The sequence below is a fragment of the Centroberyx gerrardi genome, chromosome 21 (genome assembly GCF_048128805.1).
Source record: "Centroberyx gerrardi isolate f3 chromosome 21, fCenGer3.hap1.cur.20231027, whole genome shotgun sequence".
Lineage (NCBI taxonomy): Eukaryota > Metazoa > Chordata > Actinopteri > Beryciformes > Berycidae > Centroberyx > Centroberyx gerrardi.
The window spans coordinates 14999987-15014559 of NC_136017.1; the positions used below are offsets into that span (position 1 = coordinate 14999987).

Below are 14573 nucleotides of genomic sequence, written 5' to 3' on the forward strand. Positions count from 1 at the left end.
GATGACTGAAATAACTAAAATGACTCCCACGTGTAAAAGCTTTATATTTTCAACTCAGAATAGAAGAGAGGAATAAAAAAATGATTACAATCATTGAGGTGACATTGAGGTACAGTATTTGTTTTAAAAAAAACAATACTGATAGGCTTCTCAGATATTCTTTTCTTCTCAGATACTGACACACATTCAACCCTCGTCCATTTTCCCCCTCATGCAGTTTTCCCCATCTCACAGCATGTTGGCGCTAGTGACGCCCACCGCCAACAGCGCGGCCCACAGGGTGGCGGCGGCGGTGGCCACGGCGCCGTTAAAGGTCTTGTCGTGGACGTAGCTGATGATGTGCATCGCCCCGCTGTAGGCCTCCTCGCAGGTCGGCTGGATCTGATCTTCGGGAAGCTTGAAGCCATATTGTCCCTTGTCTCTCAGCTCGAAGGTGTAGGCGAAGGGGATCCCTAACAGCCGAGCCCAGTCTCTGGACGAGCCGGAGTTGGGGTCTGCAGAGATAGAGAGGTTGATATTGTTGGCCATTATCGCGTTTTACTGTCCGACCACAAGATGAAATCATGGAGAGGGACTAAGGATCAGGCTGTATCCGTCAAATAATACTACTACTAATAATAATAACTAGTAATTTCAAATTTTGTAATTTTGCTACAATTCATAAGATAAGATAAAATGAGATTGCACTTAATTGATCTCCTCATCATTCAATTCAATTCATCATTACAAAATTGCTCAGGTGCCTTATACATGGGAGAAATGGAGAAATTTTCTTGGAAGTTATGGAGGATTTCAGAGTATCCAAAGTATAAAAGCTTTTTGCAAAATTGAGGACATTTGGTCAATATTTGCCGTTCCCATTCAGGTTTTCTAATTTGGCAAATAAAATATATATATAAACTGAGAATTGAACTTACAAAATGACATTTTAATTGGTTCCCTTACCCCCCTACATACTCAAGCAGATGAGGGATTAAAATACATAGTGGCACTTTCTTAGAGTTAATGGCTTATAATGAGCTACAATGATGACCCAAAGTTCATATAAATAGCCTGTGTAGAAAAGCAAACTTAATGCAGGAAGACTAACTTCCCCATTAAGCTTTAAATGGCCTATTTATTTAATTTGTCAGATTTGTCAGAGTTATCCTATAAGACCAGCAGGGATATCCATACTTACACAATATATCTGGCGAGGTTCCTACAGTGTAGTTCATCCCATGGACCTTGTGAATGGCCTCTGCTGCACCCAAACCAACCTCCATCTAAGGAGCCAGACATTAGCATTAACTGTTGTCATATAGTCATTGAAATAGTAAGACATCAGCAGACGAGTAGATTAGTCCAATGTAACTTGACGTAAATTCTACAGTTCTGACATGATGATGATGCAGAACATTAACGGAACAGCGAAACTGCACATTTGCTTACTTTTTCTGTTGTCTTGAGAAGGGCCTAATGGTGATAAAACACACTGTCCTATGTGTACAAGTGCAACTGGCTTTAATTGTAAAGAACTACAGAGGTGATCTATGTGACTAAGCTGTTAACACACTGAGCTGAGCTGGAACCACTGAGTGCCTTTACATGCACGTCAACACTGTCCCATTGATATTCAGGATACTCAGGATTTCCAGTTCTGACATCAAACACCAGATAGGCTCACTACCTTCCTCATTACTTTCGGATGTGTGAACGACGAGAAAGTTTTCTGCATACTAACAAAAAAGTTTGTCACATGAAGACGCAGGTTCACAAGTCAGGAAATGGAGAGGAAAACGGAACAGCAGAGAACTCAACTCAATGAGGCAATAAGACCTAGCTATCTCCACCCTCTTCTCTTTCCCTGTCTCCTTCTCCTTCTCCTGTCTAGCACCCCCCCCCCCCCCCCCACACACAAACCCACCAAAGGACTGCTTCCGCTCCCCTACTCTCTGTCATTTAAATTCCTGGGGAACATCATCTGCAACACCCTCAAATTGAATGACAAGATCTCTGATCTAATCAGGAAGACCCTAGAGGACGTTCTTCTTACATTAATTTTGGCAGCCCAAAGTGTCATCCATTAAAGTCTGATGTGGCTCATCCTCCTGCCACTCCAAGGAAAGACTGCAGTGTGTCATTTGAATGGCTTAGAGCGCAGTCGGCTGCCGACTTCCCTCCATCAAAGACCTGCATGATGCCACAGTAAGGAAAAGGGCAACCTCCTGTTTTGCATAATTCCCTCTGGAAGACGCTTCTGCATTACTACCTGCACCACCCACCACTGCAGGAGTTCCTTCCTAACAGCAGTCACCTCCTCAACCAGCCCTCCATTCTGCTCCTTGTCATTTTGTTTTGCACTATCAATTAGGGTTGGGACGATATGCTTATCTCACGATACGATTCAATACGTGATATGGGATTCACGATTCGATACAACCACAATACAATGTAATAAAAGTTCAGTGACAACAAAGTCTGACTGTGCAGAATTATATTTTAGCAATGGCATTGGCTCGCTAAAATGTAAACAACAATTTAAAAATGTCATTACAAAGTCAAAATGATATAATATTAATGGAGAGCTTGTGAAATTGTGATGGGCAAGCCGTCTCATTTGTGATTACTACAGCAGAATAAAATGGAGCTAATATCGCAATTCATTTTTCTGCCCCACGATACGTATTGTCACATTTTTGTATCACGATATATTGAATTTCGATACATCATCCCATCACTACTATCAATGCTTTGCAGCATTCTCAAGTTGTTCCTGTTCTGTTTGGCCTAAATTGTTACCGACTTTGCCAATGCTGCTACACTGCAACAGTTCTTTGTCTTTGAATGTATACATGCAGTGTTCAGGGTCTGAAATTATTATCATTATTAACATCCTTGTTTGAAAAATATATATTTATTATTTTGGCTGATAAAAATTATACTTTGCAGGTTTTTTTTTTTAGTTTGCCAGCCCTTGGCAGATGAGCCAAAAAGTTAATTTTGGACACTTGGTGTGTTTATGTTTTCTTGTCTGCACTATGTGTGAAGTCCTGATGAGTTTTGTCTTGCACCTACATCATCAGTCCTGTATTGTGTAACTGTCTGGTAATGTGTCAGCGCCAGTTAACCAGGTCACATTCATTGTGCCTGTATACTAAGATACCTGATATATACCAATATTTGCTTGAATGCTAACGCGTACAGGTATACATTTTATCTCATTTACTGTTGGTTTTTTGTGATCTGCATAAGCTCCCATGGTAATATTCTGTTTATTTATGTACACTATACAGGGATATTCATAGTCAAGTTACGTGGGATATGAGGTACTATCCAGAATACTGTGTGTATGTTAATTCCCAGGCATTTGTATGATGCAAATTGCTGTATTTGTAGGTTCTGTTCATACCAGCTCCTTGTAGTTGGGGGCGGTGACGTTGGGGTGTCCGTAGGGAACCAGGAGCAGCTGGCTGTAGGAGTGGATGGTGAGGAAACACAGCAAGTCCTCCTTCCGCTGCTCTACGAAGTAAGTCACGGCTTGGGCCTCGGACTCAGAAAGCGGCTTGGTGCCACAGTACACATTTGAGCAGCAGTCAGTCGATACACCTACGGCTGTAAAAACAAGCCAGAGAAATAGAAGACGTCATCTTGACATGCAGAAAAGATATCTTACATTTGATTAAGTTAACTTATGACACAGTAATGGGTGTGTAAGGAAAGTAGTCCTAATATTTTGTACACTCATTAGTTGGTGTGTATGATTTGTCACACGATTTGCGCAATTGCTAACAAAGCCATGTGCCCTAAAGTTAAGATTTTAGTCACAACTTGTAGTTTTGGAGGTGGAGAATCACAACAACACTTACTGCCCCAGTTGGCGTTGAAGTTGCGGTTGAGATCAGTGCCGTAACAGTCGCAGCCCGCAGGTCCCGGTGACCTGGACTTCCTCCACAGCCGAGTCTAGACAGGTCAGAGTGGTCAGCCGGTTTAATCAGTCGGTCCTGATCAATTTATCGATTTAGCAATAAATAAAGCAGAGCATTTCACATTTCTCTACAGACTTAAGTACCCCGCCCTTTAAATGTTTCCAATCTCAAATATTGCCTGGGATTGCTTTTGGGTATTACTTTTTGGTATTCATCAGTCTGAAAACAGGATATTTAATATATTTGGGGCCTACTGAACATCAGAAATTCCATCCATTTCCCCGCTGATTGGATCGTAACTCATTTGACTACTGTTCCTGTATTGGCCTCCATTCTTCCATCTCCTTCATTTCCATCCTACCCTGTAGATGGGCAGCTTGATAGCTGGAGAAGCTTGCTACTGGTATTTTTCATTAACTCTATTTATTAGGGACATTTTTAATACAGCGTGCAGGTTCTTATCTTCTCTGAGTAGCCTAGTGCACTGAAAGTAGTAAAAAGGTATGAGCACTGACTGTGTTGTCCCTCCAGGAGTAGATGTAGCCGTCCACGTTGAGCACGGGCGTGACGTAGAAGTCCATGTTCTTCATCATCTCGTTTACTTTGGGGTCTGTTTTGTACGTCTGCAGGATCTGATGTGGAAGAGCAAGTGGAGATGTAAACATTAGGGTTAGACCGATAGTTTGTTTGGCTGACATATCGGGCCAGTATTGGCCTTTGATTAAATATCGGATATTAACTTGAGTATCATCCACCACCAACATGATGGAGGCTCGTCCCAGACCGTAAAACAGTCTGTCAAACCTGCAATAGAATTTGATTTTTGAAAATTAATTCTTCATTTAAAGAGTAACTAAACCCCACCCAATCTGTGGTGAAGCCTGACACCTACTGGTGAAAAGTAGGGTACTGAACTGGCCTTCTGCTATTGGCTGGCCTTTGAGCCAGGTGATGTCACCCTCTACAGAGTACAACAGGTGGTGACATCAGCATTCAAAAACCCTCATCAGCTGAATCCTAGTATGTTCAGTCATGACACACATATTCCATCTCTCTCCATGATGGTCTAAATGTGGTTTCGTAGGCTTTTCCACCCTGACAAGAATAAAACTCTGTGGGAAAGACTGAATACTTGTATTTTTGAAAATGGTCAAATGTAAAGATACTGAATACTGTCACAGAATATCGGGTATTGCCAGCTTTAGTTAAAAATATCTTCAGCATTCAAAAACCCTCATCAGCTGAATCCTAGTATGTTCAGTCATAACACACATATTCCATCTCTCTCTTTGTCTCGTGCACACACACACACACACACACACACTCTCACTCACCTGTCGGACAAAGTATTGACAGAAGGCAGGGGAGATCCATTCCCTGGCATGGATACCACAGTCCATCCAGATAGCCTTCTTCTTCACTCCAGTGCTGATGCCGACCTGCAAGACAAGCGGGGGAGATTCTCATTACTATGCCACACACTCACACACAACATCGATACATTCCAGTACTGGACCATGCTGATTTATCATAGTATGCCAGATCATTAATTCAATGAATTGTGTGAAAGGTGGATTACCTTGAGCAAACTAATTTCCCTCTTCTCATAGGTCTCGCCATAGGGCACCCTGGACACGACATCAGGGTGATCTGTTATGAGCTGGGCCATCCAAGTGGTGATCTGTAGGGTGGAGCAGCATTACATATAGGTGTGTGTGTGTGTGTGTGTGTGTAGTAACCTGTCAGAATAATTTGGTGTGCCAAGTGGTTGGGCTTTCTTACCTCTGGCATGGGGTGATATTTGTAGTAGTCATACTCCACTCTGTAACACACACGCACACACACACACACACACACACAGACCAAACACATTAGACTGAGAGTAGTACAGATTTTCTGTACAGTATTTCCTAACGCCATACATTCACGCTTTGCCATAGGAAAACAACATGTCTTGAAATGAAACCTTGCCTTTCATATAACCCAAATTAAAGGTTGTCTTTGTCATTTCTGTGTCTACAGTAAAACTCAGATCTGTAATCTGCAGGCCAATTATAATTATCAGGTAGATATTTAAAGATGGTAAATTACAAATATGGAAGAATTTATCTCAGTTTCAATATTCAACATTTATTTGGTTCCAAGGTTGAGGATGAACAGATCAGGATTGCGGTAATCGGATCAAAGAAGAACTACAGATACTTTGAAAAAATAGTTAATTAAGTGTTGGATTCCTCACAAACAGGTTTGAGCGGAAAAAGCACTTAGATTCTGAGATTATACGCAGACATAGTTTTAAGTCTTTAAATTGATGCGTTTAAATATATTTTATGCATTTTGGATGCAAGGTGATTCAAAAGTAACCGATAATAATCAGATTATGTTACCAGTAGATTACATTAATTTATTACAAATTTCAGCAGGTAATCAGTATTTCTGTAACACATTACATATTCAAAGTAACTTTCCCAGCCCTGGTTGCTCTGCATTACCATTCTGCCAGTTAGTATTTGACACATTGTAGCTTGTATTAACTACCGGTGTGTAACTTTCTGCCCCAAACTCACCTTTCCACCGTTGCTGCTCCAACTGTTGAAAGCAGCATGAAAAGGGCCAATTCCATAGAGTTCAGCATTGTGGCTTTTTGAAAACTAATTGCTTCTTTGCGGCTACCAAATAGACTGACCTCAGTATATGACAGCCTTTATAGTAGCCACCTATCTGATAAAGACACACCTTTGCCTTGATCACAAGCCACCAGCAGAACACTGGTTTATGAGTTGATTGACTTGGCTTGGTTAATGTGTAATGTGAGCTGAGTAGTACTTAAGGTCCTGGCACTGTCAATGGCAATATCTCATTGGATTTCGAGTTTTATTCTCTCCTAACTCTAATTCATGTCTGGCAATTTTATTGTTTATCTTATTTTATGTTATTGTTTTATTGTTTGTAAAGCAACTTGTAGTGGAAGTAGTAGTAGTTTTAGTAGTAGTGGTAGCCACTAGCCACTAGGTTCTTCTAGATGTTTATCTGTATACAGTAGATCTATGGAATGGAAATATCATATGTTGACAATTAGAGGGGAAGGTGGACATTGTTTAGGTTACACATATGTGACGTAAAACTGGCTAAAACTGGAATTCCACTCTTGATTTTAAGGGGAAATGTCAACAACTTGCTGCTTTGCTTCAACAGTCTCTGTTATCAACACTCACTCAGTAAAGGTTGGTCATGTTCTCATTTGAGCGCTGCCCTTTTGCATGGAAAAGTGACAGGTTATGTTTGTCGATATTGTTCAGCTCCATCACTCACTCCGATTTGCTGCTCATCACCTAGTGAGATGAAAAATCTAGATTTGAGCCAAAACGATCAGATAAAATGCTGGATAAAGTCCTCTCTAGACATCTAACTTGCTATGTTAGCCTTCTCCATTCCCTGTCCAATATGAGAGTTAAGTGTTTCTCAACTTTCAATAAATCCCCTCTAGTTCACTCTGTTCTCCAGGGTTTGTATTCAACATGCCTCCTAGAGCAGTTGTGATGACCTACTTGGGAACTGATGTGAAGTCAGTACTGTGCATGGTGTGGAGACTGCATGATGGCATGGAATTGATGATGGCATTCTGTTTCTGCTGTTGAAGCACTGAAGTCCTCCTTCAGTGGGAACACGACATAATCACAACATATGGGACATCCCGAGGGACATAGTTGTGTGTAATTCACAACTGTTTCTATTGATGTTATCATGTTCAACAAGGTGTACAGGATTACAGCTGGTCACAATGACACATTTTTATTAAGGGAATGTGATAGGGAGATACATCGATTGATCAGTCTTGATAGGCAGAGAAAGAGAGGGAAAGAACAAGAGAATGAAAGTAATCACTAATAAAAGGTAGAGACTAATGAGGAAGAGCAAAGGTCCAACATGTCATAAATGCAGATGCTACACAGTTTACTCAACTCAACAACAGGACAAATCTTTATAATGTAGAAGCCAATGTACAGTAGGGTAGGAAGGTGATGCAAATTACATGGTGTGCAGTAGTCCCATTTAGTATGTTTGTGTAGTATTAGTATTAGTGTATCATGTATGCAAACAGCTTTTATTCAAATACAAAATAGAAACAGGTGCGCTTCTTCCAAAAGGCTGCTTTGTAGCTGGGTGCTGGACTTTAATGATAGCATCAAGTAATAAAATCTTCATTTGGGAGTGTAACCACAAATGAGTTGCCAGTCTGCATTGTAAAAGACTCATGTACTCTAACTGATAAATCAGCCATTCTTAACTGCTTTAATGAACATTTTGTTTCTTCAGGTTCTTTATTTGAGTCTTTACATCCAGATCCAAAACAGCCTAATGAGCAGAGGGTTTACTCTTCACCACCCCCAATTAATTCTATGGTTCAACCATTCAATCTTACTCCTCTTGATGTGATAGAGGTCCATAGAGCCTTAAAGCATCTGGATCCTAATAAATCTGCAGGTCCTGACAAGCTTGATCCTTACTTTCTCAAGTTGGCTGTAGACTTTATAGCAGAACCTCTGACTCATATTTTTAATCTTACCCTTTCCAACAATGAGATTCCTAACATATGGAAATCTGCCTATGTTCTCCCTTTGCTGAAAGGAGGTGATCCCTCAGTTGTTAATAACTACAGGCCGATCTCTAAATTATGTGTTTTAGCTAAAGTCCTTGAAAAGTTTGTTAGTGAACAACTTAAAGAATTTTTAGACACAAATGGTATTCTATCACAACATCAGTCAGGCTTTAGAAAACAACACAGCACAATAACCGCTGCTATTAAAGCTATTAAATATTGTGCAGCTCTTTTTATTGATTTGTCCAAGGCTTTTGACACAGTTGACCATGTCACCTTGGCAGATAGACTCTACAATATTGGCTTATCTGGGCATGCTGTAAGTTGGTTTTCAAATTACTTGTCAGCTAGAACACAATGCGTCCAGTTTGCTGGGTCTTCCTCTTCCTTCCTCCCTGTATCAAAGGGCGTGCCCCAGGGTTCCATACTAGGACCACTGCTGTTCTCCATATATGTAAATAATCTTTGTGATAATTTATCAAATGCTGCGTTCCATTTTTATGCAGATGATACAGTTATCTATTGCTCATCCCCTTCAGTAGTACAAACCCTTGAATTCCTGCAGTCTGCCTTTGATGTTGTTCAGTCCCATTTGACTCAACTTAAGCTGGTGTTAAATGCAGACAAATCCAAATTCATGCTATTTTCAAATGGCAAAGAGCTACCATCTAATCTTCCTAAGACCTCAACTGCTCAAGGGGTTGAAATTGAAATGGTCACAACATATAAGTATTTAGGTATTATTATTGATCAGAAGTTGTCATTCAAATCACACATTGAAAACCTTGTTTCCAAGCTGAAAATTAAATTAAGTTTCTTTTTTAGGAATAAATCCTGTTTCTCCTTCCAGGCAAGGAAACACTTGATTTCAGCAACTTTTTTACCTTTATTGGACTACGGCGATCTGCTCTTTATGAATGCACCTGACCAGTTCCTAAAGAAGTTGGATACTGTATACCATTGTGCTTTACGTTTTATTACTGGCTGTGGCAATCTCGTACACCACTGTACTCTGTATGCTGCTGCTAAGTGTCCATCTCTGTATGTCCGCAGACTTTCGCATTGGTTGGCTTTTATATATAAATCTCTCCTTGGGCTGGTTCCTCCTTATCTGTGTACATACATGTGTGAAAACCAAAATCAATATGGCCTGCGCTCTCACGATATTCTACAGATGTCGGTCCCCAGAGTTAGAAGAGAATTAGGCAAAAAAGCTTTTAAATACACTGCCCCTTCTTCCTGGAATAATCTACAGAAGGACCTGAAATTGTCAGAGCTGATTACTATGGGGGAATTTAAGTCAATTTTAAAGGATCGAGAAAATAGTACTCTTGGTCAATGTGATTGCTCCTAAATTTTCACTGAAATCGTTTTAGAAAATTGTACCTGTTTATGCATCATAACTGGATTTTTGTCCTTGACCTTGTATTGCATATTAACTGGATACTGTGTTCTTTCGTTTGTAGTGTGTGACAGTTGTATTTGTCTGTTTGTATTGTTTGTGTCTATTGTTGTAACGTTTATGCTGCTCTCTTGGCCAGGTCACTCCTGAAAAAGAGATTTTAATCTCAATGAGACTTTTACCTGGTTAAATAAAGGATATATATATATATATATATATATATATATATATCAAGGATGTATCTTGATGCTCTGATGAAGGTGTAATACCGAAACGCGTTAGCAGTCACGGGCAAAAAATAAATTGGTGAAAATGAGGTGACGTCTTCTTCGTTATATTCTCTTTTATTATTGGTGTGCTGCTTTCTTTCAACTTTAGCTTTTATTCAAACTTAGGACCTTTTATCTGTTTCCGCCGTCGTAATGAAATGTTAGCAACTGGCAAATTTACATAAATACAAACATTTTTGTAATACGGCTTTGGATGTTTTTTGTCTTTAAAATAACGCAAATGAAGCAGTATCAAATGAGTACTAACTTGCGGATTAGTATTTGATGGAATTTGATCATTGCATTTAGTGTGTTTTACATACAGTATATATGTGTATATATATTTTTAACAAACCAATTCGTAGCTGATTTACGTTTGACTGTACTTTGACTGTACATGGTGGCTAGACTTTAGGGAAACTTGAAGTGTTTGGTCATTGAACATTTCTTCATTCATAAATATACAGAATATTCAATAAAAATGTCTACCAAAAGGCATATGTGATGTTAAATTGCATAATGTAGGACCCAAGTGTTCATTTGTTGCCAGTTGTACATGGTACATGGCTGAACCTTGGATCTTCCAGTGTCCTTGTATTCACTTGACTGGTTGGGTTGTAATTATTTGCAGTTGGTGGATGAAAGAAATCTTTGTGGATGTAATCAGTTCATCAGTCTATCAGATAATGATTGGTTACCTGGCACTTGGTATTATTGCTTGTTCCATTACAGCAATGTCCACATTCTCATAAGGGACAGTGGTTATATAACATTATTGTTTGTGAAATGAGCAGCAGGTGGTGTCTCTTGTGCAATCTCACCATCTGTTTCACCCTCTCAGTTATTATTATGTGTCATACTTCGCCATACAGTATCAAAGAGCAGGGGTTCCCAACATTTTTTGGAAGGTGACCCCAGCATTTCAAACACGTTAAACTTGTGTGTTCATATTGTACCAGAAGCATAAACAATGTCTCATTTCTCAGTGGGACAGAAATGAAGCTGGTCTACCTCAGCTGTGAACAGGCAGGCTGCTTACAGCCTCTCAGCAATCCAATCTAGAATTTCATTTGGAAATAACAAGCTGAAATTACTATGGCTAATTTAATTTGACACAAAACTTTTCCAGGAATCTGATTTTCATATCAGGGATCACTGCATGAGGTTTGGCTGGCAGGATGGTGTAGCGGTTACAGCTTCAGTCACAGGTTTGATCCCTGCAGCAGCCGGTGAGTCCTGCTGAAGTGTGGTAATCCTGTTTGGAGAAACTGTGGTGTTTTCTTCCCAGAGATCACCTGTCAATCAAACAGTGTGTCCAGTACTGTGACGTCTTCTTCCTTGGATTTTCTGTTGATGCAGTTTGAGTTTCTCTTTTCTTTGTCTGTTCAGCCATGGTGGCTATCACTGCTCATGCTAACTACCCAGTTCTTCTTCTGGTTATTCCAAACAAACGTAAAACGCATCACTTCCTTTTCACCAGAGGATTTTTTACAGGAAAGAGCTACCAGATAACGGGTGTTTAGAACAGCAAATGGAAAAGCTTTCATGAACTGGGTGTAGTGTTAGCCTATATACTGTATGTCTCTTTTGTGTTATAGTGATCAGTAATAGAGAGTAGCAAAAGGGACATTTACTACTACTCTCAGGTGGTTCTGCTTTTAGATAGACTTGGTGGTTTCCCAGTAAAACCTTTACAGGGAACATCCGACCAGCAGAGGTCAGTACAATGCTGGATTTAGATGAAACCTGTAGTGTACCATCAAAGACTAAGACAGGTGATGTGAGCAGAGGCAAGAAAGAAGATTAAGCTATGTGTTGACTGGGATGGACGATGTCCTGGAATGACAAACTGTGCAGCTCCCATCCTTTGTTACACTTGTTACACAGTTTTATCCTTAAATACATTGTATCTATTGTGGGAATAAATCATTGAACCTGAAGCTAAAAAAAATTAGAATCTCTTAAATAAAATAGGATCCAGTGTGTGCAGGTGTCATTTAAGAACTTAAGTTACCTACTGTTTGTTAAAAAGTACCAAAGATTCTTACGAAAATCTTACAGCAAAGGCATTTTGTACAAGTAGGTGTAGGTTTTTTTCAGATGGATAGAACAAAACTCTTCAGTAATTAAGTCTTGGCATCATCAACATTCTCCTTGTGCCTTCTAATCCACGTTTCAACCTATTGAGATTCAATTATGAACAAGGTGGAGCCTTTTCTCTGTTCCGTGTCTCTGGCTGTTTTGTGATAATACAACTGCAGTACAATGCTTGCATGCTAAACTACGCCTCAGCAACAAAGTCTTTGCTGACATGTGCATCATGTCTATTCATGAGCTGCTTATAAGATATTACAGAGACAAGACCTGTCTCAGCCTTGCCCCTGTGTGGACAAACCCGAGAGACACTGTGTGTGTGTGTGTGTGTGTGTGTGTCCCAGATGGAGAATCAAAGCACACATCACAGGCTGTTTCTTCATAATGATAGATGAAAGTACTAATGCTTTGAGATGAGAGAGGCAGGCCGCTCTGTTGCACTCAGACACAACCTTACAACACTTGACAAACCGTCTGTGTGTGTGTGTGTGTGTGTGTGTGTGTGTGTGTGCATCTGTGGGTTGGGTGTGTGTGCACAACATGACTTAACCCCACTGAAAGCTTCTTGGTGTTTAGTTTGGAAACTTGACAAAAGTTAGTTAATTAATTGGTATATTCTTGGGGATTAACAGTGAATTTCAGCTTTTGAATATAGCATTCATGTGTACTAGGATGGTTTGACTTTATATTGGAAAAGATAGAACAGGTGACTCTAGACTGTATGGACATTTTCTAGTTTAGGACTCTTCACACTTCACTAATATCACGTTCATTTCAAAATAGAAATTCAGACAAAGGTTACTATGAACCATTTTTGTCTCTCACTAGAGCAGCTCATATCAGCAGTGGACTCTTTCTTTTCTTGGATGTGTCTAATCTGGAACTGCTGACAGTGCATGGGGCCAAGGGAGATCAATGCCAACATCTGGATAGAAATAAAATGGCTGGAACGCTGAGGGATTTGGCATGTTGAGTGTTTGGTGCAAGCATTCCCAGGTGGCTTTCGGTCTGGAATTATTGTTAAAAAAAACAGATTGCTAAAAAGAATATAATGTAGCCTATATTTACGCTTATGTGTATAGGCATGCATGTATTAGCATATTATGATATGACATGTGTGATTATGCAAATATGTATAGACTATGGATAGCCTTGAAGTATGATAATTACATTTTAAATCACATCTGTTACAGTGCACATTCTGTATAGTTTCTCCATAAGCATATCACATCAGAAACTGGCCAGTCGTAAAATTGCATTTGCATCCAAATTTGTGCAAGCATGTGGAAGAAATGTTAAATAACTGTAACATGAAATGCTCAAATGTGTTCATGATAGTAGCTTAGCTAGCATCCATCCAGCTATTTGTTTGTGTGTTAGCTTTGTTGTTACCTAGCTAGTTTGAAACCACTGTGGTAACTTTGAATAATACATTTAATAATTCTTACTTACTTTTAGAAAGTTCAACATAGTAAAATATTGAACTCTCTGTCCTTTTGTCCTATTTACATTACATGGGAAAACTCACATGAAACAATGCCTGTGTTTTTAAGTAACTCAGTAACTTACTGTGTAGCCTACTGTTGGCTACACTACGAAACCAAACCCCTTAATTTTTATCCCTGAAATGTCCTTAATTTCTCATTACATAAACATTAATTATCCATTAAAAATAACATCGCTATAAAAAAGTAAGGTTAGTAGGCTATCATGGGTTTTTAAGGGATTTATTCATGGGTTGGTTCGTGGAGACACTAGAAATTAAGGGATTTTTTATGCCTTTTGTGCCTGGTTTACACAGTTATTAATGAGGTATTAATGGAAAGTTCCTGTATCCCTGAATTTTATATTACCGGTAAATTAGAAAGTAAGTAGTCAAACATTAAAGGGTATTTAAGGTGGTTTTGATGGGGTCTCCCCCATTAATAACTTCCTTAACTCATTTTAAGGGGATTTTGCATGAATTAAGGGGTGAATTCATGTAAATGTAAGGTTATTTTAAGGGATTACTGGTTCATAGAGCTACATGAGCTACTTTTAATTTAGTAGAGTTTAACAATAATTTCACTTGTACTTAAATTTATTTTTTAGCCAAGTAGCCTAACACCTGTTCTTCTTGCATGGGAAAGAGTGAAGGGTCTCTCCCCTCATAAGACTTGTAGACCTTCACAATGATAAATCAATACAGTGTAGTAACTGCTGCCGGCTCTCCAGACCAGCCAAACACAAACATGGGAGGTTCTGAGAGAGAGAGAGAGAGAGAGAGAGAGAGAGAGAGAGAGAGAGAGAGAGAGAGAGAG

General features: G+C 39.5%; 1 protein-coding gene across 1 annotated transcript; it reads right to left on the reverse strand.

Annotated features, from left to right (window-relative positions):
• Positions 1 to 228: 228 nt before the first annotated feature.
• On the reverse strand, positions 229 to 8934 carry LOC139913211 (carboxypeptidase O-like). The gene is made up of 11 exons (XM_078290976.1): positions 8849 to 8934; positions 7457 to 7561; positions 6476 to 6577; positions 5691 to 5730; positions 5488 to 5589; positions 5243 to 5347; positions 4424 to 4540; positions 3849 to 3942; positions 3392 to 3594; positions 1181 to 1265; positions 229 to 494 (listed from the first exon to the last, which is right to left on the reverse strand). The coding sequence occupies exons 1-11, from the start codon at positions 8932 to 8934 to the stop codon at positions 229 to 231; spliced, it is 1305 nt and encodes a 434-aa protein (XP_078147102.1).
• Positions 8935 to 14573: the final 5639 nt, after the last annotated feature.

Excerpts from the sequence above, each read along its gene's own strand:
- LOC139913211 (XM_078290976.1), bottom strand. The coding sequence starts at position 8,934 with ATGGAACCCTGGGGCACGCCCTTTGATACAGGGAGGAAGGAAGAGGAA. Across the intron at positions 6,578-7,456 it reads GACTTCACATCAGTTCCCAA|CCGCAAAGAAGCAATTAGTT; the intron begins GTAGGTCATCAC and ends TCTATTTGGTAG. Across the intron at positions 4,541-5,242 it reads GTCAATACTTTGTCCGACAG|ATCCTGCAGACGTACAAAAC; the intron begins GTGAGTGAGAGT and ends CTTCCACATCAG.